The 27,365-nt window shown below is 40.7% G+C and overlaps 1 protein-coding gene across 1 annotated transcript in view; it reads right to left on the bottom strand.

The window, feature by feature from the left end:
* The window catches only part of NEGR1 (neuronal growth regulator 1), a 922,687-nt gene that overhangs the window by 239,631 nt on the left and 655,691 nt on the right, over positions 1–27,365 (bottom strand). Inside the window, exon 4 of the mRNA XM_029618903.1 lies at positions 9,439–9,570. Within this exon, the coding sequence (XP_029474763.1) occupies positions 9,439–9,570 (132 nt within the window). The remainder of the gene's footprint in view (positions 1–9,438; positions 9,571–27,365) is intronic.

Genomic DNA, 27,365 nt, shown 5'->3' with positions numbered 1-27,365 from the left:
CTCTAGCAGCATTACTCAGTGGCCAATAGTGATGTAAACATGAGGCTCTGATGTCCTTTCTGCCTGTGAATAGCAGGATACTCAAATGGCTGCTTCTGTCCCCACTGATTCATTTTTAAAAAGATGCTACTTGCACTTGAGATAGCTATGATATTTCAGTGCTGCCCTGAGGATGCCCAGTGCTATTTTTTTTTTTTTTAGAAGGAATTGGTGGAGGCAGGAGCAATGAGTATTGCTCCTGTTACTTTCTTGGGCACTCCACCCCACTGGAAGGGTAGGTAGGGGCGGGTGAGCTAGGCTGAGGTGGTGTGGGGGTGGTCAGAAGGGTCTGAGGAGGTGCTGGCTGGGCTGGGCTCAGGTCCTGATGTTGATTTTGTGGAGTAGGGAGGGGTTGTATGGGCCTTGGCAGTCCCTGGTTGTGCTCAGCCTGGGCCCTGAGGCTTTGTTGAAGGGTGAGAGAGGGGATAGAAGGCCCATTGAAGAAGTCCATTTCAGGTTTTATTATGTGTGTTTGGGGGTGGGGATTGATTTTTTTTTCAATTTGGGAAGTAAAACAATCTGAAAAAAGAACATAAAACAAACAAAAAAAATGAAAAAACCCCCAAAAAACCCCAGACAACCATAAAATGAAAAAACAAACCAAAATGAAATTATTGTGCCTGCATATCCTTATTAGAACCTGATTAAATCCCTTTGAAAGAATGCCTCCCCATATATATATTTCTATAATTTACTTGCTAAGATCTACAAAGCAAGCTTTTTGTGAAGATTGTGCAAGGAGAAGTATGCAAGCACAGAAGAAAAAGGAAAAAAAGGGTCATTTTTCAGTTTTAATTCACTTGACATATATATTTAAATGACTTTTTAGCTGTAAATATCAAATTTTTTTTTCAAACACATGAACTTTCAAAGTAATTTTCAAGATCTATGATGTAATTAATTTCTTATGTACTAGAAAACTGAAAATGTGATTTTTTTTTTCAAATTTTACATGAGTTAACAATGCATCTTAGATTATTTGCATTTCAAGAATCATTTTTAAATCACAGAAATAAAAAGACTTCAGCAAATGTCTACTGTGAGTCCTGGGAGTTCATGATATCAAACTTAATTAAGATACCTATTAAAGATCAGATATCTCATAGCTAGTGAAGTGTGAAGTTACAATATAATTATTGCTACTGGCTAATGTCTAAATCAGTGATATGCCAAACAGGGGCCTCAGGAGTTCCCAGAAGATGCTTGTTAAATTATTTTGAAGATAAAGATATAGGAAAACTCACATACTGGTTGTATGCAGTTTCATACCATTACATGCAAATTACAGTTTATATAGATACATATTAAGAACACTTTTGAGATAGACAACTTTTATTTCATTACAAATTATTGTAAATAATCCTGGTTTAGGATGTAATATAAATGCCAAAATAGTAATAATGGAGTCTATTCACCTCCTTGCATGTCAGCGGTAATAGGAAAATGAGATAGCTGATGCATTCTGTGTTTTGGAGCAGAGCGGCCGTGAAATGCTTTGTTAAATGCCTATATCCCCCGTACCCTCCACCCATTCAACCTCTCATGCAGCTCCTTATCCTGCTTTGAAGAGCAAATCTTTTTATTCACTGGCCTTCTATCCATCCTCAAACTGGATGAATTGACCCAATAATAAATATTTATGGTTTTTAATCAGGATTTTGTGGATAAGAAATGGGCAGCCTATCACTGGCTTAAAACCTTCTGATATCACATACATACAGTATGTTCATTTTTCACGTAGCTTTCTTCCTTGTCATCTTTCACCACTCTTTCACTTCCATTGCTGAATAGCACCCAACCCAGTACTCCTCAACTATTTTGTACTGCTTAGACAAAACATTTAATTGTCTATCATGAAAGGCTGAAGAGGAGGGTTTAAAGTTAAAGTAACTCATTAACATATATTTAATAATGGGTTTTCCTTTTAAAACCTTCACAACAATATGATATAAAACCAAGTGAAACCAATAGACACAATAACCCTAGGTATATGTGAGTACACATTCACTTCCAAATCTCTGTCTCTAGAGAATAATAATAATGAAGACCTCATAAAGACTTAGTAGAGACAAAGGAGACTACAAAACAAGGATAATATATCCCTGGAAATATGCCAAGAGAGCACCTAAAAAGAAAGTTACCTTCATGGACTTGTTGGATGACTCATCAAGTTCTGATGATAATACTTCATATGACCCCTCCTTTTTGCTTTTTAGAAGAGCATTGGCCATAGGGCCACAGAGCGTATCGGGGTCGCCATCTGCCACGAAGCACATAGGAGAATGCCCAGCCATGTCAGTTTACCAGATTGCAGGCAAGACACGATCTGCTTTAATTCACTTATCAGGTGAGCCAATAACAGAGCTACAGGAATGAGTTTCAATAAAAGGCTTATTATTCATTTCATCACTATGATTCCTTCAAATATAGAGTTGATTTTTACCATTTTTTTTCATCAATTACAGATGAAATAATTACTTTGAAAAAATCCATGATCAACAATAGACATTTCAGTGGCTTATCCAAAATCTCTATGGGTCCCCCCAGAGCCAGTAGAGCCACATATAAAAGTTTTTATAGATCTGGTTTTGCATGACTTAAAACTTCTAGAATGTTCATTACGCATTCCTTACAAATTCATTAAACAGGGATTTCAAGCTGTGAATGAATTCCAAAGGAGAAATGAGCTGGAAATAAAACCAGCTGATAAAGGGGGTTGATATTCAACATTGGGGTAAGTATATTCAAGATTTTTACTCTTGAACACTCATAGAACTAGGCTTCTTTGAAAAATTAGAAATGGTCCTGACATTGGCCTTAACTCAATTGATTAAAAAAGAAATTGAATCTGCGGCACATTTAGAGTACTTAACAAATTGTGAAATCATGTTCTTGACTGCAGGTTCCTCAACTATTCCGGTATTTTACACGATACTGAAAATTTATAAAAGTATGTCAAATCCTCCAGGTAGATCCATTGTGGCTTCCATATTTTCAGTTTTGGAATTGCTTTCAGTTTTTTAGACACATTTTTAAACCCTGAGGTCTCAAATGCATGTTCTTTCATAAAAGATACTAAACATATGTTGAACCTTCTATAACAAGTCATATTAGATGAACGAGATACGGGCCTTATATAATCATATTCTTCAACAAGCAGCTCTTAACATTGTGCAATAAGTATTTGATACTTGACAAAGACTACACCAAATAGCTACAGAATTCATTGTATGATGGAACTGGCATTATGCCATAATTCTTTTCTTTTTCTTGACACCTTCTATCTTTAGAAGCTTGGGACTACCTCGGGGGCAACAATGATCATAAACATTGCCAAATTATATATGGCATTTTTGAGGACAAGAATTTGTATTCATCACTGATTTTTTGACAATATTCTTCTTTGGTCCCAATATATAGAAGATGTGTTTTTCAACTGGACATCTTCTTTGGAACATCTTTATTCTTGTATAGCATGGCTGAATACTTTAGATGCAAATTCACAGTTCACTGTCAAGTGATCCTAATCCAATATCATTTCTAGATATTTTAATTTTCAGAAATCAACAAAGCATTGTTTATCACTGTATCAAAAATCATCCAAATGTAACAACTTGTTACAATTTTCAAGCTCTCTCAGAATTCAGTGAATTTGCGCTGCTAAAAAACATTTTGCTCATCAAGCACAAGAACTTAGTGCTTGACTTTTTGCAAGAGGGTACCCTTTTTCCATAATAAAAAAAAAGTGTACAAATGTGCCTTTAATGCAGAACTATCTTTGCTATTTTAGATAAGCAGGAATCCTTTAATTCAGAAATAGTATGTGTGATTCGTCACTCTCATATTTCTTCAGCCATTGCAGCAATTATTTCCATGTATTTGGAAATATTAAATATACATTTGCGGGCAGATTTTAAAAGCCCTGATCGCATAAATCCGCCCGGATTTACGCGAGCAGGGCCCTCGCGCGCCGGCGTGCCTATTTTGCATAGGCTGCCGGCGTGCGCAGAAGCCCCGGGACATGCGTAAGTCCTGGGGATTTTTCAAGGGGGCGTGTCGGGGGCGGGGCTGAATGACGCTGCGTTTCGGGGGTGGGACGCGGCATTTCGGGGGCGGGACCGGGGGCATGGTGCCGGCCCGGAGGCGTGGTCCAGGCCTCCAGACCAGCCCCCGGGTCAGATGACGGCGCGCCAGCAGTCCGCTGGTGCGCGTAGATTTACGTCTGCTTCTAGCAGGCGTAAATCGAAGGACAAAGGTAAGGGGGGGTTTAGATAGGGCCGGGGGGGTGGGTTAGGTAGGGGAAGGGAGGGGAAGGTGAGGGGAGGGTGAAAGAAAGTTCCCTCCGAGGCCGCTCCGATTTCAGAGCGACCTCGGAGGGAACGGAGGCAGGCTGCGCGGCTCAGCGCGCGTAGGCTGCCCAAAATTGGCAGCCTTGCGCGCGCCGATCCAGGATTTTATAAGATACGCGCGGCTATGCGCGTATCTTATAAAATCCAGTGTACTTTTGTTTGCGCCTGCTACGCGAACAAAAGTATGCGATCGCGCTTTTTAAAAAAATCTACCCCTTGATTTTTAATGACAACCCTTTAATTGTCTTTATGAGGGGTAAGAACATCAAGGACATGATGGTAAATTCTTTTTTTTACCATCTGACCCCCCCTTGACAGACTCTGATTATTCAGGGCCATACTGTCTGTGGACATTGTGCTTTTTGCTCTTAAACTGTATCTGGACATGAATGGAAAGACATGATATCAGGGAGTAAAATAATACATCATGGATCAAAGGTCTGTACCTCTACATCAATTTGTATAATTATAAAATCCAGGGTCGGCGCACACAAGGGGGTGCACAATTGTGCAACTTGCGCACGCCGAGCCGCACAGCCTGCCTCCGTTCCCTCCGTCTCTTTAGGAAGCTAGTTCTATGGTACCTTTGGATTACCATTGTCTTTCATGTTTTTCACTTCCCGGAGGTAGAAAAAAAACATTGTAGACTCTTTCCTATTTTAGGTGATCTACTTTCAGTTCCCTTGTCCCGGCACCTGACATTTCAGGAACAAAGTAATATATATACTTTCCAATTCTGGGAAATGAAAGGCATGAAAGACAGTTACCCCAAAGGCACCATGGAAATGGGCTTTTTGATTATTACCCATCTTATATGCAGATAAAAGTATTTTCATATTTTATTCACACGTACTTTTAGCCCCAGGCTTGGAGGTGGTCCCAAGAGCAGAGACTAGAACTATATACATAGTTTTGTGCAAAAAATAATACACAGAGAAAGCAGGCACAAATGTTGCATTTAATCAAAATCAAACTACTGACCTAGTTTTGCTTTGATTATTGCTGCAAACCCCTTGTATAAAAGTATCTGTGGAGTATGCAACACTTCCAGTTTATTTTTAGTTCAAATTTTTTTTATTTAATGAATAAGAAAATAAAAACAAAATACAACATAACAATGCAAGCACACAAAACAAACCACATTTTCAAAAAATAACAGACCCCCACATAAATTCAGCAAAACAAAATGGCAATATACATCAAGAAGAAAATTGTAGTAAAGATTCCCACCTTTTTTTGCACTCATATATATCACTAACACAACTTCTTCATACTTGGAGTACATACAGTGTTCCACCACATATACATTTAATACAATATTGTTCTTCCAGCGATTCAAAATTAGTTCTATTTTAATGGGAAGTAAAAAAACAAAAATAGCTTCCTTGTAAAGGTTGCCAAAGGTAAAATTAAAGCTAAGGATTTCCATATAATGACTTGATGTGATAATACTTGCTGAACCTCATGTATTACACAATTCTCCTAGTTTTGCTTCCTTACTCCATAATGTAAACCATCATTGCAAAACTGCATTGATATTGATAAGTGCTCAAATACCCTTTGTATATTCAAACAAGTAAATAGCACTGATTAAAAGGAGGGATGGAGAACTTGTGCCATACAAATTACACATTTTCTAAAGATAAGAAATAATATGTTTGCTCTTTCCTTGCAAGTTTTTATTCTTCTTTAGCTAATTGTTTTTTTCATGGAGGTCATTCACTTGAAATAAATAAGAGAATGAGCATCATTTAATCATAGGGATAACACATCCAAGTGACTTATAGTAGTACAGGGTATGAAAAATCGGAGAAAAAGATGAAGCTTTTGTATTTGTTCCGTTAGGGGGTAATTTTAAAGCAGCCTGAACAAATTGGTGGGCTGTTATATGCCTAAGTTATGCCAGTATTCAATGCAAACTTCCATGTGTAAGTTTGCTTTGAAAATTATCCCATGAAAACAACCCGCTGAAAGTTGCACCTGCTATTTGGCATGGGAAAAGTTTCCAGGGAAACTTCTGTGCTTTCTTTCTTTTAAAAATCAAAAGGAATGTACATACAGTCAAACTTTGCCCAGACTTTGCTCCCTTAGGACGCCTCTCCCTGGTGTGCTTAAAATGATATGCAGACAGGGTGTGTGTGTGTGTGTGCGTGTGTGTGCTATTTTATGTGCATATAGATTGGCAATTTTCCAAAAAGCCGTTTCTGGGGTAAAACACAGTTTTTCCCTACAGAAGTCCCTTTGAAAATTACCCCCTTATGTGGCATTAAAGGTCACCAAATACCTTTTAATTGGACTAAATGCATCGGTGACAAGCTTTTGAGAGTCATCCCCAGGGTAGTGAAGAAACAGCACAGCTACACTGGGTTTAAATATTAGGAAATCATACAATAAGCCACCAATGTACAAGTTCATGTTTGGATTATCAGAGTTATAGTAATGTAAACAAAGTCTGACCTTATTCATAACAACAAATATTTTTAAGTTCCATGTGTATAACTGGAAGTTTGCACACAGTATTAACATTTGGCAGAAAATGTCCTTGGTGGATAGACTCACCAAGTCTCAAACTGCAGCTGAAATAATGAGTTTGGGGTTTTAGCTAATAATGCATGAAAAAGGCTGCAGATGTATGATGTGATGAGTGTAAAACTATAATGCCAGGCAATGAAAATAACATGGCTGTTTTCAGATACATCAATAAACAGTGCGATTGTAGGACCTATTTTAATTGGATAATTTTATTGCAGTTCTGGCTGAAAATAAATTTCTTTAGAGATTGTAATGTTTGGTTCAGAGGTTGAGAGGTTTGGTAGGCTATATATTCCAGTTTATTAAAACAAGTAACAGGGAGTCAGTAGTAGGGCCACACAAATGGTTAACTGTAGACATCAAAGAGCTATCGTGTGTGGCCCATAGCTCGAAAAGCCCCTGTACCTCCGGTAACAGGGTATCCATGCACCTGCTGGGTGGCTGCTAAACTCACTGGTGTGCCAATTGGATTCCTTGGGAGAGGTTGGCATGGGTAATGGCGCCAGCTGCATGGCTGACGCATGGCTGGGGCTCCTTCCTCCTTGATGTGGACTGATGACAGGGGCACCCTGCGTTAGGCTGCCGTGGGATGAGCCATCATAGGCGGGTGCCATTTTCACTACCTGCCCCGGATTGGTTGTGGGGTGGATGCAGTGATGTTGGGTGAGGGGCAGAGCAAGCAGGCAGGAGATTTACAACCTGTTGGCTTCGGCAGCTCTCCTTCTTTGCCTGCCTGCCCGAGACCTGAGTTTTCCTTTCAACCTACCCCTTTAGTGGTGGCTAGAACCAACTATGTAAGTAAGGCAATCACTTTCATGTTAATTACCTTTGTTACCCCTTTTGTGCCGGGGTGCTTGAGCATAGTACTGGGGTAGGAGAAATCAGCTTACGGGAGAGGCTAGAGGACTCATGTAGGCATGGCTAGATCAATGTCTTGGAACAAAGAACCATGACCAAGAGGACAGGCCCAGGGTGGGGATGGGCTGGGAAGATACTCAGTGAGTCTGACAACAGCAGGGGAGGCTGGCAGGCTTGTTGTGTGGTAAGTTTGTCAGGTTGGGACTCCCTCTGAGATAGAATTGATCTGACAAGGCTCTGCATGAGTGTAGGTGAGGCCTTGGGCAAACCACAGGAAGCATTGCAGTGAGATGCAACTGCATTTCCTAGGGGCCGGGATAGGTATAGCTTGGCTCAAGCATCCTAATTATATTTCCTTGTTGGTGTCTAATAAATGACTGCAGCCTTTAATCTACAAAGACATGATCTTGATATGTTTATGTTTTGTGTATTCTGGGTGGTGAGGGGTAACCGAGTGGGTGTCACACCTGCCTGGGTTACAAGGTGCATTGTCTTATGTAGACCAAAGATCCCCAGCCCCAACTGAACTGGAATGCAGAAGATCCAACTCAGGGATCAAACTGAGTGCCTTCCTCGTAGCTGCACTGCTACTGAGCCTCCAGGCCAGCCAAAAACTCTTTTTCCATGCTTTCAATATCAATGTTATAAAGTAGCCAGAGCTGAATTTTCTGTTAAACTTTGCTAGGTAAATGTTCAATAGTGCACCAAGTTGCAAAGTTGCATGTTTACTTTAAAGCCTGCACAACCACCTCAGTTTTCAAACACAAGATACTCAGAGAAATTGTGTTTGCATATTAGGCTGTTTTGTAGCTATTTGTACATATATAATTTTACTTGTTTCAAAATGATGGCATAATCTACACACATTCATTGGAATGGTGGGTATGCATGTAAGTTTTCAAAATTTCAGTTACATGCATAGATTCATAACACCCCTTCCCCAAAAACGGTATTTTGATGCCACCAGATTGGTACATACTTTGATACTGTTAATAACGTTCGATGTAAACTGGCATGATGTGCCTACGAATGTCAGTAGATAAAAATCTTAAATAAAAAATAACTTGCAAGCACAGATTAAAGTGCATTCAGTCCATCACATGCATAACTCCTGATTTTACATGAACAGGTCCCGACTAGAAGCCAGATTCATTAAGGTTTTTCTCCCATTTTGTGTCTATAGGAAAAACTCATAGTAAATCAGGTACTAGGGTTTCCAACTGGCTCTGGATTTTCAGGACAGGTTGATCCACTCCTGGTTTTACCCCATTGCATTTAGGGACATGTAGTTCTGATTTACCTATGCATTTCTTCAGAAAAAAATACTACAAGTTTCTGCATGCAATGGGATAAAACTAGGACTGGATCAACCGGTCCTGAAAATCTGGAGCTAGTTGGCAACTCTAGTCCGACTAAGCTTTTGAAAATGCACCCCTGTACTTCTAGTGTAATATGACTATTTACTATTCATGGTGACATTGGATAGGTCCTGTTTGAATAGTAATATAAACTGAAATCAGTATGTCCTCATCCCTTCTCTGAACAACAATAATTTCAACGTTCTGACTTCAAACTATCTGCAAGACTTTTTCTACAAATGGCACCAATCAAAAGATCTTTGTTAAGCAATGATTTGGTAATGAAAAATAATTAGACTTACAGTTTACTGTGACTTTCACTTTTTTCACATCTGGAAAGGATACATCATTTTCAGCAGAGCATTCATATTCCCCAGCCTGGTCTCTTGTAATTCCAAAGATATCCAGATACTGTCCATTTCCAAATGGTTTTGCTGTAAAAAAACAAATATTTAGCTGTAGGTGTCCACAATTTAATTCATAAGCATGACATTTCATTTTAATTTTCTACTGATTATTAATCGTAAGAAAACAAGTTCAGTTTCAGAGTAAACTGGACATTAATTCTTGATCAATTTGAGAAAATTGATTTGCTAGTAAGCTTTAACAATCAATTGACATTAGAAAAGGTGAAAGGTTACTGATAAACCAGTTTGCAGACCATACGGCCATGTGAGGCCAACTCAAATTGCTTACCTGGAATGGCTTTCTCTAAAGGCAGCAGGATAATCAGCCATGAAAGTGGGCGACATCATCTGATGGTGCCAATGCAGAGAATCTCTCTCCCAATTCAGGTATGCCTGGAAGGTTTTTCTGAGCATATGCAGCCCTTCCTACACGGCCTGTTGTCATGCGAGCCTCCTCAGTCATATATAAGCTTATAACCAGTTTCAAAAGAGGATGTGGCATGGAATTTATGGCAGATTATCCTGCTGTCTATGGCGAAAACTGGTTACAGACAAGTAACTTAGGGCTTGATTTACTAAGGCTTTCACCCCATGCTGTATCTATGGAAAAAATGCTTAGTAAATGAGGCCCTTAGTTTACTCTGTCAACAAGCAGGATAGTCAGCCAAACAAGTGGGACATCCTAGCTAAGGGTTGCCTTCCACAAAACGAAGAAAATAAAACTGTGTAAAGGAGTGTATGTTAAGAGTGCTTTAAAAGACCAGGACCAGATATTTAGCCTGATCCACCTTAAAATAGCCCACAAGAGCATCCCGTTTGCAAGACATTTCCCCTGAGGAGAAGGATAAGAAGTCAAGGCCTAGAGGGAACAGAAGGCCCCAGACTAGAGAAGGAAGTCGGAGTTTGTTAAAACTACTTATTTGTGATCTACTGCATTTTTCTTTCCAGCACTGCTAAAGGTGAGCAGGCTCTTGTTTGTTTGATTTATTGCAAATAATGAAAGATGTAGAACAGCCGGAGTCCAGTTTGCTCTGTCCTCTGGTAAGCCAAAGACCGCTCGTGCTCTGTTATATATGGTGTAATTCAATGGGATGTTCCTGCACAGGCAGGGACCCACGCTAGCCGCAAAGAAAGGAAGGTTTTTTTTGTTTTCTCTGAATCTGTCTCTGCTCTGTTTGCACAGAGCAATGAACTGTGTTAAACTTTCCTGGGGTCTGATTGCAGTCACAGCCATGAGGTAAAGTATAGCGGGCCAAAGGGGGTAGCCCTGCTTGGCAGACAGAATAAAAAAAAAAAATAGTCACATCCGGACAGATTACTTTGAATAAAGTAAGGAAATGTAGCAAAAAAAAAAAAAAACCAACCGACTCTGTGGTGCCAAGGCTTTTTAACTAACATGGAACAATTACAGCAGACCATCATGGAAGGGCAGCAGAGAATGGTTCAAGTCCTGCATGCAAGCCACCACAACACAGATAACTACATTTCCTCCAGTATTTAAAATGAAGGCAGGAGAAGACCTGAATGTCTTAAGGAATTTTGAGAGTACCACACACATGGCTGGCAGGTTAGAAGCCACCTGGACCACTTACTTGGTGAATCTACTTACAGGCCGAAGTCAAGTGGCTTTACAGGCTACCAACCCAGATGGGATGAGCCAGCTATTTGGAAATAACAACCGCCATCCTGAAAAAAGTGGTTTCTACTATGGAGACATACTGACAACAGTTCTGGTCTAGCACCCTTCATCCTGAGGAACGTGCATGGAGCCTCTGTCATTGGCTAAAGGATGTCAGATGGAAGTGACTACAGCCAGAGGCAAAAACAGACCTTGAAATAGCCAATCAGGTCTTCTAGAGCAGTTCTGGATGAGCTGGACTGGCCCATGAGGAATTGGGTGCATCGACACCCAGGACTCACCCTGGAGGATGCATTGGAAGTGACCTTTCATCAAGCCCAGTTGATGCCAGAAGTAATACGGAAGCTAGAAAGACAACCCCGGACAGGGGCCCCGGTGTGGCAGTGAGAGTGCAAGAGCCCGACAAGGATCCTCAGAGCAGGAAAACTCTGGTTCCATACCCTGGTCACAGCCCCAAGTCCGCCAGCTTATTTTCACTATGGGAAGAGAGGTCATTTGGTCAAGGACTGAAATTACAAAACTATGGACGTCAATCTGGTGACCCAGCCAGTACTAAAGGTTAAAGTTGAAGTTGGCTAGGGAACCCTTCCAAAGGGGGGATGACCACCAGGTCAGAGGGGAAAATGAGTTCCTGAGGTACCAGCACAAAAAAGTAGCAAGGTGGAAAGTATTTTTTCCTTTTGCTCATTTTGTGCAGAGAATGGGCATGAGGAGGAATCTTGCTCTTATGACAAAGAAAGAAACAAAGAAACTTTGTAAGAAGTTTTGGAGTTAAAGGGGAACAGGACCTGCAGGTATGCTCCTATTGAGGAGCAAAAGACCACGTTAAAAACTGTCCATGGCCTAAAAATGAATAATGGGAGCTCATCTAGCAAAACTTCATAGTTGTAACTTCATTGATATTCCTTCTTCAGGACTTAGTGATCCAAGTTGAGCTGGATAAGACCCCTACCCAAGCTCTGGTAGATTCAGGGTGTGGAAAACTCTTATCCAGAAGGAGCCAGCCCAGTGTGGGTATATTGATTACATGAAAAAAAACATAATAAAAAGTAAATACATTTTTTCACTTGAAACATTAAAAAACTAATTAATTCATGCAATCAAAGTGTTCCTAATGCACTACCCAATGATTCTCATGTAAATAAAAAAGAAAGAAAAATCTAACCACTCAAAATGAGCAATGTGTAAAACCAAATCTAATTAAAATTGATACTCCTTGTGTTTTATCTAAAATCAATTGAAAAATGTGTTCAACATCAGGCAATGTCTTTCAAATGCAACACCCCTCTGAAAAATCAACACATAAACTAGGTGGGGTTATGGAGGAGGAGGGGAATAAGAGTCTCTCCTGTTCAGAACCGTAAACACGTCTGTGTGCTGTAGCAGTCAATACCTCCTGTTTGCACCAAAAACATATTTCCCTTGTATTCATTTCATCAGAACTTCAATTCAAATACAGCCTGCATCCTGAGAATGCCTTTCCTATATCTTGCTAAGGCAAGCTGACATGCTCCACATTCACCAAGATCTCATTATTCAGACTTCTATGCATTTCTATTCCAGATATCCTACAGCCTTATAAACGCTATTCATTTTCAATAACAAACTCATTGAGAGTTGGGTCTGCTGTGTCCAAGAAACTGAAAGGGCTGAACGGAAGCCAAAAATAATGGTTACATCAGTGTGCACAGGCGGTTTGCCATGGTTTTCCGCCAACTTTTGGACCTTTAGTGACTTGGACTGTACTTTGTGAGATGTATTTTTAGATTTAATGAACAGCCGCCTGCTTTGGCACACACTTTTTTTCTTGTATTCCAAAGTGTCCTCAGGTCAGATATATCAGAGCAATTGCTGGGAGCTGTAAGAGTTCAATATTAAACTGGAAAGCTTCTGACAACAAGAAACGAGGACTGCAGCCAGATTTTGTTTTCTCCCTTGCTCCATTTCTCTTTTTCATAATTTCTTTTTTTTTAGCAGCAGCAGGACTCTCCCGGTATGCATGTCTGTCCGATACTGGGTGGTGGCACAGTAGCATAAGAGACTAAAATAAATGTGGCGCTTTGCAGACAGCTAGCTAAAAGAGTTGTAATCCCTTGTTAAAACATAGCACTGCATTTTAAATTCTGTTTCATAGGTCTGAAATTTAAAGATCTAGAAATTCTTCCTGTGGAAGTTTCCAACTATCTTTGTTCCTGCGTGTTCCATAGTTTGGGGACAATGCATAGGAAGTCAAATATCACCACACACAGTATTTGGCAAATTTAAATTCTGCTACTAGAACCTTCATTTTCCGATTTCTCTGAAGGCTCAGTCATGTGAGAAATACCGGTATATCCGTCAGTTCCTTGTTCTTCTCTACGTCTGATCTTAACTTACCTACTCACTATGAATGTTTGAAATGACTTAAGAAAGACTGATAATATTTTTTTCTGTTGCTTTGTGTCATTTCTAAAAGGTAATGAGACAAAAACAAAAAAATTCATTTTTTCCCCATTTCTGTCATTTGAGCGTGCAGTTTGCAAATAGGGCATGAAGTTAACATCCCTTGACAGGGTTTAAAAATGGCCCAGGAAAATGGCCCGGGAAAAACAAGATGGAGGATCGCTATTGGGAAATGCTGAAGCGGGTTTTAAATGAGCAGGACTTTGATGAATGATACAGAAATCCTTGGAGCACATGTATGTGGTTTTTTTTTTTTAATTACTTTTTTTGTAAATGAAGAATAGACTAATTGGTTTGTTTCCCTCGCTGAAAAGCTAAAGATATATTGATTGCCCCTGACGAAGCAGCCGACAAAACACGAGCCGTGTCGGGCAGCAGATTGTGCATCGCTCCTCCAGTGTTTAATTGCTCAGCTCTCAACATGAAACGATAAGTGTACACCCTGGAGGAAAGGAGGAACAGAGGTGATATGATACAGACTTTCAGATACTTGAAAGGTTTTAATGATCCAAAGACAACGACAAACCTTTTCCGTTGGAAAAAAAATCAGCAGAACCAGGGGTCTCGATTTGAAGCTCCAAGGAGGAAGACTCAGAACCAATGTCAGGAAGTATTTCTTCACGGAGAGTGTTGTGGATGCCTGGAACGCCCTTTCGGAGGAAGTGGTGAAGACAAAAACTGTGAAGGACTTCAAAGGGGCGTGGGATAAACACTGTGGATCCATAATAATCTAGAGGATGTGAATGAAGAGAGGGTGGCTTGCGGAAAAGACAGCTAATACCTGGAGATAATATCCTTATTCAATAGACATACACATGGCTAATGTAACTCCGACAGTGCTCTATGCTTCAACGGCAAGAGGAAATGTGGAAAAAAGTATTTGCATTCATAAAAAAGCGGGGAGTAGCATGCTTGTTACGGCAGATACTACCCCAAACCAAACAAGCCTGATACTTCACTTTCAATGCATATCCATATCCAGTGTAGCTGTCTGCTTCAATGGCAAGGGGGAATGAAGAAAAGATGACAACAACCAACAAGGACTGAATTACACAGTCTGGGTAAACAAATAAGCATGGGTGTAGCTTGTTTATTACGATGGTTACTACCCCAAATCAATTAAGCCTGATACTTCACTTTCAATACATATCCAGAGTAGCTCTCTGCTTCAACGGCAGGGGAGAATGAAGAAAAGTGGATTTATATTCAGATAACAACCAACAAGGACTGAATTGCACAGGCTGGGTAAACAAATAAGCGAGGGAGTAGCTTGCTTATTGCGGCGGTTACTACCCCTAACCAATTAAGCTAGATACTTCACTTAGAAGCAGTTCCAGCACTGCTCTCTACATTAATGGTGGGGGTGGAAGGGAAATAAAACCAAAGGTTACATTAATGGTGGGGGTGGAAGGGAAATAGAACCAAACAGTTACTAAAGGCCAAGAGTAACAGATAAGTATGAGAGATAAAAAAAAATGTGAAAGCTTGCTGGGCAGACTGGATGGGCCATTTGGTCTTCTTCTGCCGTCATTTCTATGTTTCTATGTTAAATTGCTCAGCAAATAATATAATATGAACAGTGCTTGTAAATCCAAGAAAGAATTTTGTTAATTTAAGCAAAAATCTTAAAAAATAGTGAGAAACAGAGACCAATGATTATAAAATGAAAGCATGGTAATACAATGTGCCAGTGAAACTGTGGGGTCCATTAAGCAGGAATCACTTGTTTAATAAAGAAGTGAGAGTATATAATATAACAACTCTCCTTTGCTTTATATGAGGTCTCTACTCACCATAAATAGGAAAAAAAATATATAATTGATAAAACGTTCCCGTACATATGGTGTTATTTTTGATATAATATTAACAGGTTATTTTTTGAGCATGCGAGGATATATGCATGCAAGTTATAAAATAGCCAAGCCCGCACGCAAATGTTCACCCGCACGCCACTCTGAAAGTTACCATCCCTGACATAGGCAACATAGACATGTGCCTTGGGCACCAAATTCTCAAGTTGCCCAAAAATTTGGATTCCCCCTGCTGATGACGGATTTCCAGGAGGAGGACAATGAGGGAATCCTTTGCCCCAAGTCCTCTGCCTGTGGGCGCCATCATCTTAAATCCAGCCCTGATTGAGTTACTCCAGTTAAAAGGTGCCATCCACAACTAGTTTGACCTTTATATGTTGAAGTACTCTAACTCAAAAAGCTGCAATACCAAAGCGTTGAAAAACCTACTCTCCACTGAACTTTTGAGATGAAGAAAATGTGAACATTTCCATAATGAAGGAATCACAAACAAAGCTGAGATAATGAAGATTCAGCCCATGGATGGTCATGATGAAGGTGGTGGTAGGGGTGTGCATTCGTTTTGAACTTATATGTAAAACGCTACTTTTTTTTTTTTTTTTAACTTAAAAAGTGATGAGGCGAAAACGATCGGATTTCCAACGTATTCAACATAGCTATGTTGAATACGTTGGAAATCGCGATCGTTGATCCTAAATAAAAATTTAAACCCCTCACCCTCCTTAATCCCCCCCAAGACTTACCAAAATTCCCTGGTGGTCCAGCGGGGAGTCAGGAAGCCATTCCTCTATTCCTTTGCGAGGACCACGTGACGGCCGCGTCACTCCGACGTGACGTGGCCGTCACGTGGTCCACCGTGGTTCCGCTCCCGGATCCCTCATTGGACACAAACGGAACTTTTGGCCAGCTTGGGGGGGCCTCCTGACCTCCCCAAGCTGGCCAAAAGTTCCGTTTGTGTCCAACGAGGGGTCCGGGAGCGGAACCGCGGTGGACCACGTGACGGCCGCGTCACTCCGACGTGATGCGGACGTCACGTGCTCCTCGCAAAGGAATAGAGGAATGGCTTCCTGACTCCCCGCTGGACCACCAGGGAATTTTGGTAAGTCTTGGGGGGGGATTAAGGAGGGTGAGGGGTTTAAATTTTTATTTAGGGAACCGGTGCACGTATGGACATAGACTCAACTTATGGAATTCTCCATATGTCCATATTGACCGAAATTGACCCCCCTTTTCGACTTATGGACTTATGAACATAAACTTTTTGTCTGCACATCCCGTGGTGGTGGTGGTGGTGGTGGTAGTAGTGAAGGGAAGAATGGGGGAGGTGCCAATTAACTACCTATCCGTTTGTCACAGTGTCTGCCCAACTGCTGCCATGATCCTCGTTCTGTAATATAACAGCCTTAACTGTCACTGAAAAAATGACCACAAAGCGTGCTCGGGCCACAGCTCTTTGTACCAAGAAAGCGAAAGGTATTGGCTTCTATAGATTGGCACCGGTAAATACTGGCAGCAGCTGGCAATTTGAAATGCTATTTCTTTCTTCTTAAAACCTTTCCAAGATCTCAGATGGTACTTTCTGGCATTTTAATAAAACTTTTCGTTCAAAAGGAAGAAATATGTGGATTTCATGCATTGTGCATTGCTTCTTAATATTGTTGTACATGTGAAAGTGCCAAATAGGTTTTTTTTTTGTACTTTCATCTTTCCTATGGCTGTGCTGGAACTCTTAAATTAGATGATGTTGTTAGGAAACTACTTTGCAAAACTCCCCTTCTGGAACTACTGTATTATTGCTTTTAGTTCCATTTAATTAGAAATGTTCACTACTCTCCTCCAACAACCTACATCTCAACAAGTCCAAGTGCTATTCAGCTATATATACACTCACACACACACAGTCTTGACAAGTGGGATATTCTGTGGTGGGCTGAGAAAATGTCAGTGTCACAGCTTCAGTCATTGTGGGCAAATAAACAACTGGATAAATAATGTATTACTTCTGACAGTCAGCCGATGAATCACTGGTGAGCAAGACACTTCAAGGTGCATCATATATGCCATGCTATACTAGAGTGAAGTCAGCTCATTAAAAAGACTGGAAACTTTTCATTTAAGATTGAAACTGACCAATCTATCATTGGGATATTGAAGCACTGGCTGTTTTCATGGTCCGTAATTTTCAATTCAACACGTTCATTAGTGTCACAGTTCACTAAAAAAATTTTTTTCCTGAATATATAAGCATGATATGTATGCTCAAGATGGCAGCGGAAAGAGCACATTTATCAATTTATTTATTCATAACTGGCATGCACAAGGCTGCAAAATGAAACTGGTTTCTTTTCTTCCCTTTTTTATTAGGGATGTGCTATTATTTGAAAAGAAATAGAAAATGCCAATGCCATTTTCTATTTTGTTTTGTTTCATTTTCAAAAATGAAATGAAAGAACAATGAATAAAAGTGAGTTGGTTTTTCTTTCGTTTTCATTTTGAAGCTGCTGCTTCCACCTTTAAAAATAAAAATCCTCCTGGTTTGGGTGCCCTCCTCCTGCCCTCCATACCTGGGAACAAAAAGAAAAAAATGTCTTCTGTCTCTCTGCACTTATCTTGACTCCCCCCACCCCTCTAACCCCTTCTTACTCCATTGGTTGGTCTGCCCTGAGCAGAAGTGATCCCCGGTTTCTCCTGCCTCGCAGCTCTGGCATTTCAAAATGGCTGCTGGTCAATCCAAGGCCAGCACCATTATATCGTATGGCAGATTCTAGCTCATTCCGTTGGCCCAGTTTGACTCCCATTGCAGTATTCCACAGACCCTAACTGATCTGATTTACCCTTCACTTCCTTGCAAGTAAAGATCCTCTGTGCATATCCCACGGGTTCTGGAATTCTGTTACCCTGTTTTTGTCTTCCCCCATCTTCGCTAGAAAACTGTTTCATATATCCATAATACTTTCTGTAAAGAAATGTTTTCTGATGTTAGTCCTGAGTCTATCCCCTTTGAGCCTCATATTATGACCCCTTGGTTTTAGAACTTCCTACTGGAAAGGACTTGCTTTTAGTATATTATTTATATCTTTCAGGCATTTGATTGTCTTGGTCATAGCTGCCTTCTCACTCCTCTTCTGTAGGGGGATGATTTATTAAAGCGTGCTGCTACACAACAATGTTCATTATTATTGCACTTTCGCAGATCATCCCCATTCACTCTAATTTAAGCGACATGAAAATCAACCATTAATGTGAATTAATAACGCGCCGCTTTTCAGTGCGGCCTAGTAAATCAGCTCTTTATTTCCTTACGAACTCCTTTCATAGGGCTTTTGGCACAGACTGTACACCATTTTTGTACATCCTCTATAGGCTGCCTCTATTCTGTTTGTATTTCATTTGGAGGTATAGCTTCCAGAACTGGACAGAAGAGATAACTGGCTAATTGAAATCAGGGTGCAAACTAGATTACACAGAAGGATTTCAGTTATAAAGCCAAATAACTTTCAAAAAAATATAAGCAATTGCCTGTAACATTTAAAAATAAACCTAATCTGGTTGATCATTAATTGCTGGCACCTAAAACAAGTTATCAATAACCTTAGACTGACCAATGCCACTGTTATGTTATCCTGTTACTTCTTTGTGTATGTTCACTGATCACACATGCCAATATTTGAAAGTTCCTATGGCAAAAGCTGGTGAGATAAGTGAGGGAGATATTGTTTCTCTTTGAGAATTACTGTATAAGAGAATTTTAATGAGAAGGATGGGAAAACGGGACAAATATTTGACAAAATACAAGGAAATCTCTTTTCTAAGGAGAGGAGATGGCATTAAACTGACTCAAAATTGTTTTAAAACATATGTGCAGCAGTTTCATTTTACTTTTTTTCCCTTCATCAGAAAACAGACATGTAACTGGTTTGGGAATCAGGGTTTTATTAAGTCCATGCTCTTCCATGTTTAATTGCCCAATTACCTCCTGGCTTCCCGTTTTTTGGTATTATGATCCAGGGTGCCATTTTACCCAGTGACTTCCATGGTTTCAGCCTTTACTGAAGCCACTGGGTCCTTAAGCAATAAAAGCTAAACATTTTAAGCATTAATGACTTTACACTCAAAGTCCCCATGTCACCATTATTATAACACAAAGCAAAAGCAAATTTAAAAATGAACAACATATAACCCTACACACTCATTGTGCACCTTATGTTTTTTGTCCCATGGCTTAAGAGGCATTAAAATGAAAATTAGAGAGCTCCATACATGGCATGCCAAGATTGATTTAGTCGTCATGGTAATCTGATTCAGTGACGTTTTTTTCTGGTGAGCATTTTCTCTCAGTTCAGGGGCTAGCAATGTCTTCCCCCATCTCCCCCCCCCGTAATTGAATTGAATCTACTGCTAGACCTGTTCCTCCCAGACAGCTCTATCATTTGAGGGCTCTGAAGATGTATTGCAGTAATATATAGTCAGAATGACAGTGCTATGATGAGGCATTAGTGTGATACATCTTCAGAGCTTTGATGCTGTCTAGGAAAACAACCGGGCTAGCACTGCGTGCAGTTCAATCACAAAACACAAAGCAAGACCTTGGAGGTTTGCTAAGTCTAGCAGGGTTGGAGGAAGACCACAGATCTTCAGCATAAAATTAAGACAGCATAGTCTCTGGCTCTTCTCCCACATTAAAGAATCCAGCAATGTCACTGAGCTGTAAATGATTATTGCACAAAGGATAATGAATTAACTGTGGCTTTTCTGCTTTGAATATGTCCGGTTCTAAAGCCTATGCTTTGTTTAGTCCTGCAGAGTTGCCTATTTTTCTGATAAAATATTTGTTGATAGCCTTCTTTATCAAAACTGCATTTCTGTCAAATACTTTAAGTAAATCTATGAAAATCCAGATTTTTTCACTCACTTTTGCTAATAGACTAGGGGCCTATGCAATAAAACTTACACTAAAAAAAAAAAAGGTATTGGCATCATGGCATGCAACTTGCTAAAATTCCAAAAATATGTAGTGAAGCACTCCTAGGTGGCATCATTTGGAGTTCAGCAGCTGGACCCTCTTGCCAGTGACGAAAAAGAAACTCTGGAATGATGGATGATCATTCTGGCAGGGTGGGTGGGTGTTAGGGTCTTTGTGGTGCCACAGGATGGAAGAAATCAGGAGGAGGGTCTCTCAAAGGAGTGCCTGCCATTATTTATTTATTTATTTATTTATTTATTTATTTAATGTTTTGTATTCTACAACATCCAATAGCATATTGTAGGGGTGGGGATGGGGAATTGGAATGACGCATCCTTTATTTAGAAGAAATTCTGTTCCCTTAATCATAGTCCATAAGAGCTGCTTGTTCACCTAGAGGTCAAAATTCAAAGGAGTTTATCAGGTTAACTTTTGAGTTAGCTGGATAAACCCCAAGGTTTGAATATTTGGCCCCATTAACAGGATAAAATTTACCTGGATAAAGTGGTAGCATTCTGGGGATGTTCCAGAGCAGAATTAATTTTAGCTGAATAACTTATCCAACTAAATACAGAGTTAGCCAAATAAATTGTTTGACGAAGTCTAGATGTATCACAGAGGTTATTCGGGAATGCATTCTAAATGACTAACCTTAACCAGCTACATTAAAATGACATAGCTGGTTAAGTGCTGAAAACAAAATAAAACAAAGTTTGTGGGCCTGCAGACCTGATACCCCACCACCCTATCCCACTAAATTTTTGAAAATAATTTAGTCAATACAAAAATACAATTCCTACAAAAACAATCAGAGAAGTGTGTAGGCCTTCAGACCATCATAGTAGGCACTACTGACTTAATAAACCTTCAGAATTTCCTAACAGTTATATGGTCATAATGAGTCATTTTTAGAATTTGGTTATTTTCTGAATTGCAAGTAAAATAATACATCTGTTTTGGAAATATGTAAATGTCCACAGAAGTTTAACTCAAAATGCTCCCCAATATGGGCTACATCAGGGAGAATGGTTTTCTTCAGCCCGAAGAAAGTGAAGTATTCAACATTCAGTTGAGTTGATGGTTGCACTGAAACTCCATATCTAACTATGCTGTTCAATCATGACAGTTGAATATTTTTGTCACTGTTTCTTGCCATGGTGCCAAAGCATGAAGTTTGTCCAGCTAACTTTAGGATAGCTCTATGGACCGACCAGAGTTAGTCAGATGCTATTTATTTATTTTATTTATAAAATTTGTAGCCTGCTGATCTGCACATCTCAGTAGGGAACAATATATATATATAACTGTTACATAAAATCAGATTATAAAATACAGACCAACTAAAAAATTAGAACAAACAGTACACAGACATCATTAAACTAGCTGTTGACGAACCCCATCCTAACCTCATGTCCACAATGCAATACCAGTCAGCATCAATGAACACCATCCTTCCATTAAGGTTCCCAAAGCATTAAAGATTATCAAAAGCCTCAGAGAAAAGGTGGATTTTTAGTTGTTTCCTGAAGGATAGCAAATCCTATTGTTAGAGTTGTGGACCCTTGTGTTGGAGTGAGGTTGACACCATCTACTGGGAAAGCCCAGTAGGTCCTTACTACCACCTAGTGGAAAATGATGCAAGACTGAACTGGAACTTCGTCTATACTAACCCCTTCCCTCGCAAGTTTAGTTTTTGAGTTACGGGGCCCAGCAGGTCTTAGGTGAGCATCTCTGCTGAAGGTTAAGAGAGGTTCCGTAGTCAGGCTGTGGTCAAGGCAGGTGGCAGACAAGGATAGTTAGGTCATAAGCTATTGTCAAGGTAGGCAGCAGACAAGTATGGTCAGGTCAAAGGCTATGGTCAATTCTGGAGATCAGTTCAAAGGGGGCAAGACTAGGCTGGAGACGACAAAGGCAAAGCAAGGCTAGACAAGGTTGAAGATGAAGGCAAGGTATGGCTGAAGACCCAGAAGGCTGATGAGGCTGGAAAGGAAAGCAAGGCAAGGCTGAAGAATGGAAAGCTGGATGAAGATAAAGACGAATGCAAGGCAAGGCTGAAGACATGGAACAACAACTAACACTCTAGGCAGAGTTTCCCTGTTGCTGAGGCACTGCAGCGTTACATGGCCAGGGTGAAAATACCCAGCCATGTGATGTCATCAAGAAGTGCCGGTTGGCTCAGTTCAGCTGTGGGCCCTTTAAGTATTGGCACATGATGCACGTGCCTAGAGGGAGGGCCAGAGGCATTGACAGCAGCATCTCCAGCAGCATGGAGTCTTTGACTGCTCAGTATTCCTCAGCCTGGCAGCAAGGGGTGAGTGAGCTGACTCACAGAGGCAGCCTGTGAACTGGCAAACGTAACACCTGTAATGTTATCCAGCTAACTTTGAATATCGGAGTTAGCTGGATAACTTATCTGGCTAACTCAATTACTCCCAGTTATGCTCCTAGAATGCCCCTAAATTTCCTGGCTAAATTCTAGCTCGCTAACTTATTATCTGACTAATATAAATGCCCAAGTCTTCATTAAGCTGGGTAACTTCTGAGTTATCCGACTAATAGGGTTATTCATCAAAATGCATTAGGGCCCAAATGTGTGCTAAATGGAGTCTAACAAGCATTGTGTGTGTGATAAATAGCGCAACACAAGCTAGTATGCAAATTTCAAATTTAGTATGCAAGTGGGTGGAGTTAATGCAAATTAAGGTTTCCTACCACATTCCACGATTGCTTAATGTACACTAACACGGGATTTAATGTCAGAAATAACGACAACTTTTTTTTTTTTTTTTGCGGTTCAAGGGAAAAATTTTTTTATCGTGCACCTGTGGCCATTATTGCGGATCGTGGCTATTATCGCATGTAATAAAATAAGGCCTTCTATGAGACACATCTACCATGCCCTACTGGGCCGATAAAAACACCTGTTCTTACCTGGCTTGTCTTCCTAAACCCATAATGTCTGTGGCAAGTTTACGTGTGTGGGGATACTGGATGCTTCAGAAGACTCACCACAGACAACAACAACAACAACAACCACAAGAATAGGCAAGGGAAGTTCCAACCCCTCCTAGGGAAGTCCCTGCACCAGAGCCAGAGCTACTGGGCCTGCAGGGCAAGGGTTGGGGTTCACGGCAGCGCTTGGCATGCAGGTAGACGTGGCAGGGGAGATTCAGGGAGTGCATCTTTCCTCCACAAGCTTCATTGCTGGGCATGCCAGAGGATTAAGTGGTTAGCAGGTATTGCCTCAGCTCTCAGGCTGTACTGGAATTATATGAAGAAATCCAAGGGGATCTGGATCCAGTCACAGAAAGGTCTCAAGCTATGCCGGGTTTCACCAAACTATTGGCCACCCTGCATTTAATGGCAACCGACTCCTTCCAAACAAAAAATAGGGGCCTTGGGGAATGTCCCAAACCATTTTTTCCCAGTGTCTGGACCAGGTCACAACAGCTGAATCTGACTGTATGAATCGCTACATAACATTTCCTCAGGACAGGCAGGGCTTGATGGAATTGAAGAGAGGTTTTTATGCCATTGCTAACTTTCCCAGTTTTCTGGGAGCTATCGACTCCACACATGTAACTATCATCCCACCCTGGGACAGGAAGGAGATCTTCCACAACAGAAAGCTCTTCCACTCCCTCAACATGCAAGTGGTCTTTGATACTAGACTGCCCATTCTCAATGTGGTGGCCAGGTACCTGGGATCCGCGCATGATTCCTTTATACTTAGGCAATCAGGCTTGTATGAAAATATTGAAGACGGCCTCTTCAGTGACAGTTGGCTCGTAATAAGAGAGATGCTTCTTTCTCAATTCCATCTCTGCAGCAAATGGCACGGATGGGGGTGGGGGCTGTAACAGCATCGCTGACATAACAAGTGGCCTGTAGAGTTAGGTCTATATGCCATTGTTCCAAGGCCTGGCTTTCTCTCCTCATGTTCCAGAGGCCTGCTAATCTTGGGAGGCCAAACAATGTACTTGCCATAAAGCTTGGAGTGTGAGCAGGCACTACACACTTTGTATGGGTTCATTTTAAACAGTGGTCTTTTCCAGTCCTCCCATTTTGAGCAGTTGAAATCTCACTGGTTAATCACAACCTCTAAGTGGCCACATTGTTGGTACTCACAGATCAGGTGTGCCCTGTTACTTATGGGTCAGCCAGGATGTTAGGCACAATTTGTCTTGTCCATCACACAGATATACCAGAATCAGCGGCCTGTGCATTTTGGGGCCTAGCATTGTCCCTATGTAGAAGATGACAAATCTCTATCTCTGGAGGACATATTGCAGAGCAGCCAGGGACTTGAACATTTAGACCATGAGCTAGAGGTTTTTCCTGCTAGGACAGGTGTAGCAGCTCTGATGTAGTGCTTCAGGGTTTGATGACTGCTATGATTGAGTAGCCTTTGCTTGGTTGTGAGGGCCTGCCACACATTTGGTGGAATCCTCAGATGCAGTTTACTAGTCTGGAAGATCTGACCTAGATTCAGCTACTGCTATACTGGTCATACAATGTCATAGAAAAAGATGGCAGGGTAGGGAAATATGCTTTTAAGGCTCATGTTAAGCTAGAGGTTAGCTTCTATTGTCTTACAGCAAGCTGTGGATTGGCAGCCATATCTCAAAGTGACTGTAGTGTGAATGATGCCCCCATTCTGTCTTTGCCGCAGAAGATTTGGGATATGGTTGCAGGACCTGGCTTCTCACCCCTGTTGCTATTCCCAACATGCCAGAAGAAACGAGGTACAATGAGGCCTTATGTTTATTTTATTTATTTATTTAAAAGTATTTATATACCGTTTTTCTAAAAATAAATTTTATCAAAACGGTTTACAGGAGAAATAAAATCAACAAAATTAAAATAAATTGTAGAAAAAAGTACATAAAAATGGTATATAGCTACCTAGGTGGCTAATTTAAATAAAATTTTTATCTTATAACAAAGAGATTTATGCCTTGAGGAAAGGTGGAGGGGAAAGGAGGGGACGGGTCAGGAGAACAAATATAAGGGGATGAAAGTTATCTCTTAGAAGAGCAAAATTGGGATGAATCAAAATATCATGAAGACGTGAAGGGAATAAGGGGAGGTTGAGTGGTGAAGGTTGGATGAGTTGGTGGTATGTTGAAAGCAAGTTGAAAAAGATATGTTTTGAGGGATTTTTTGAAATGAAGTGGATTTGATATTGAGCGAAGGAAAATTGGGAGAGAGTTCCAGAGTGAGGGTCCTGCTACTGAGAACGCTCTTTTTCTGGTGATTTCCAATCTTGCTAAACGAGGTGATGGTATGTCAAGTAGGTTTTGTGTTAATGATCTTAAATGTTGTGTGGGTTTGTAAATGCGGAGTAAAGAGCAGAGCCAAGTGGATGAAGAATTGTGTATTAAACTGGATTATGGCACTCGCTGGCTCAGAACGCACCTTCTAAGTTCTCAAAAGTAGATTTCGCTGTTTGGACAAAATGGGTGGGGCTTTAATGTATGCCCCACCCAAACTAGGAGATATAGTGCTGCTCTGCTGTATATTTCATAATCTCGCTCTACTCCATAGGATACCAATGGAGATACTTCCGAAACTACCTTTGGGTCCCCCATATATCACCTGCACCAGTTGAGAACAGCACGCTGAGTGGCAGCCAGCTTCGGCAAAGCCTTATAGAATGCTATTTACCCTGTTAGGCCTCAACTACTCCTTCCCCTTCCATAGAAGGGAGGCCAGTAGAGTGTTTGCAGCTGTTCTCCTCTCTATCATCTTTTTATTCACTTACTGCTCCTCTATCTGGGTCAGCGGGTAACAGAAACCACATATGCCTACTTAGGCTTCATCTTGAGAATGGAGCAGTAATTGAAAAATTGTAGTCAAAGTAAAGATACACATGTCTGGCCTAATATTTACTGATCGATAGTGAGTCTAAAAGAGGTATGTGTTATAAGAGAGTTCATGTAGGACTGCCAACACAGTGCACATAGTTAGGCCTAGCTTGCAGCATTTTGCTTGGTGGGCCTACCCCTAGGACCCTGTCCTAGTCCTCACATGTGGGTGGGATAGTTCCATAGGTATGATGGAACTCCAGCTGGGTCTTGAACATGGAAATCACCAGCTCTAAAAATCCTATAAATCACAAATAGCTCTGAAGCTTAAAGGCACAATCTAAATCTACAGGTAGACGGGTTAAGGTACCAATCAAAGAGTTGCCATTTTTCAGTCTCATCCCATAGTTGACAACCATGTGCATGTGAAGTGTTGCTTTATGTCACTTGGGTCTGGAAATACACTGCTGATAGCACTGCCTCAGCTGTTTCAGAGCCAGTGCTGACATCAGAGTGGTCACCTTCAGTTACAGTCTTTAGTAAAGCGCCTGTGCAACTTTGTGGCATTCCCACAATGCTTACAGGTCATTCCAAGCTAGCATATCTCTTTGTAGTTGCATGTACCCTTACACAGGTGCACCCTGCTGCACCTACCTAGGGAAAATGTCAACTATGTACAGATGGTGAGGGCCTTGCCTGTTGGGATGCCATGTTGGTAAGGTTAGCTTCTCGGGGAGAATACACAAGAATGCTGGTAAGACTGTGTGAAGAGAGGATAGGGAATCACAAGGTGTCATGCCTTCACTTGTATTTGCAAGTCACTTCAGAAATGTCAATGTCACAGTATAGTTTCTAATGACCCTAAGAGCACCCACATGTCTCCCAAGAAAAGGTTCATGTTATGTCAAAGGTGTGTTAGCCACAAGGCTGCATTAGAATACCATAATTGTTCATGATTTTGAAGTATATTGTCAATGCTATACTTTAAAACCCTCAGAGGAGCACAGGATTTGGTGAGAGAGGTAACAGTGGTGGGGCCGCTTGGCAATAGTGATCATAATATGATCAAATTTGAATTAATGACTGGAAGAGGAACAGTATGCAAATCCACGGCTCTCATGCTAAACTTTCAAAAGGGAAACTTTGATAAAATGAGAAAA

The sequence above is a fragment of the Rhinatrema bivittatum genome, chromosome 10 (assembly GCF_901001135.1).
Source record: "Rhinatrema bivittatum chromosome 10, aRhiBiv1.1, whole genome shotgun sequence".
Taxonomy (NCBI): domain Eukaryota; kingdom Metazoa; phylum Chordata; class Amphibia; order Gymnophiona; family Rhinatrematidae; genus Rhinatrema; species Rhinatrema bivittatum.
Note: the sequence above shows the minus strand (reverse complement) of the source record. Positions and strands in the feature narration are given on the sequence as shown.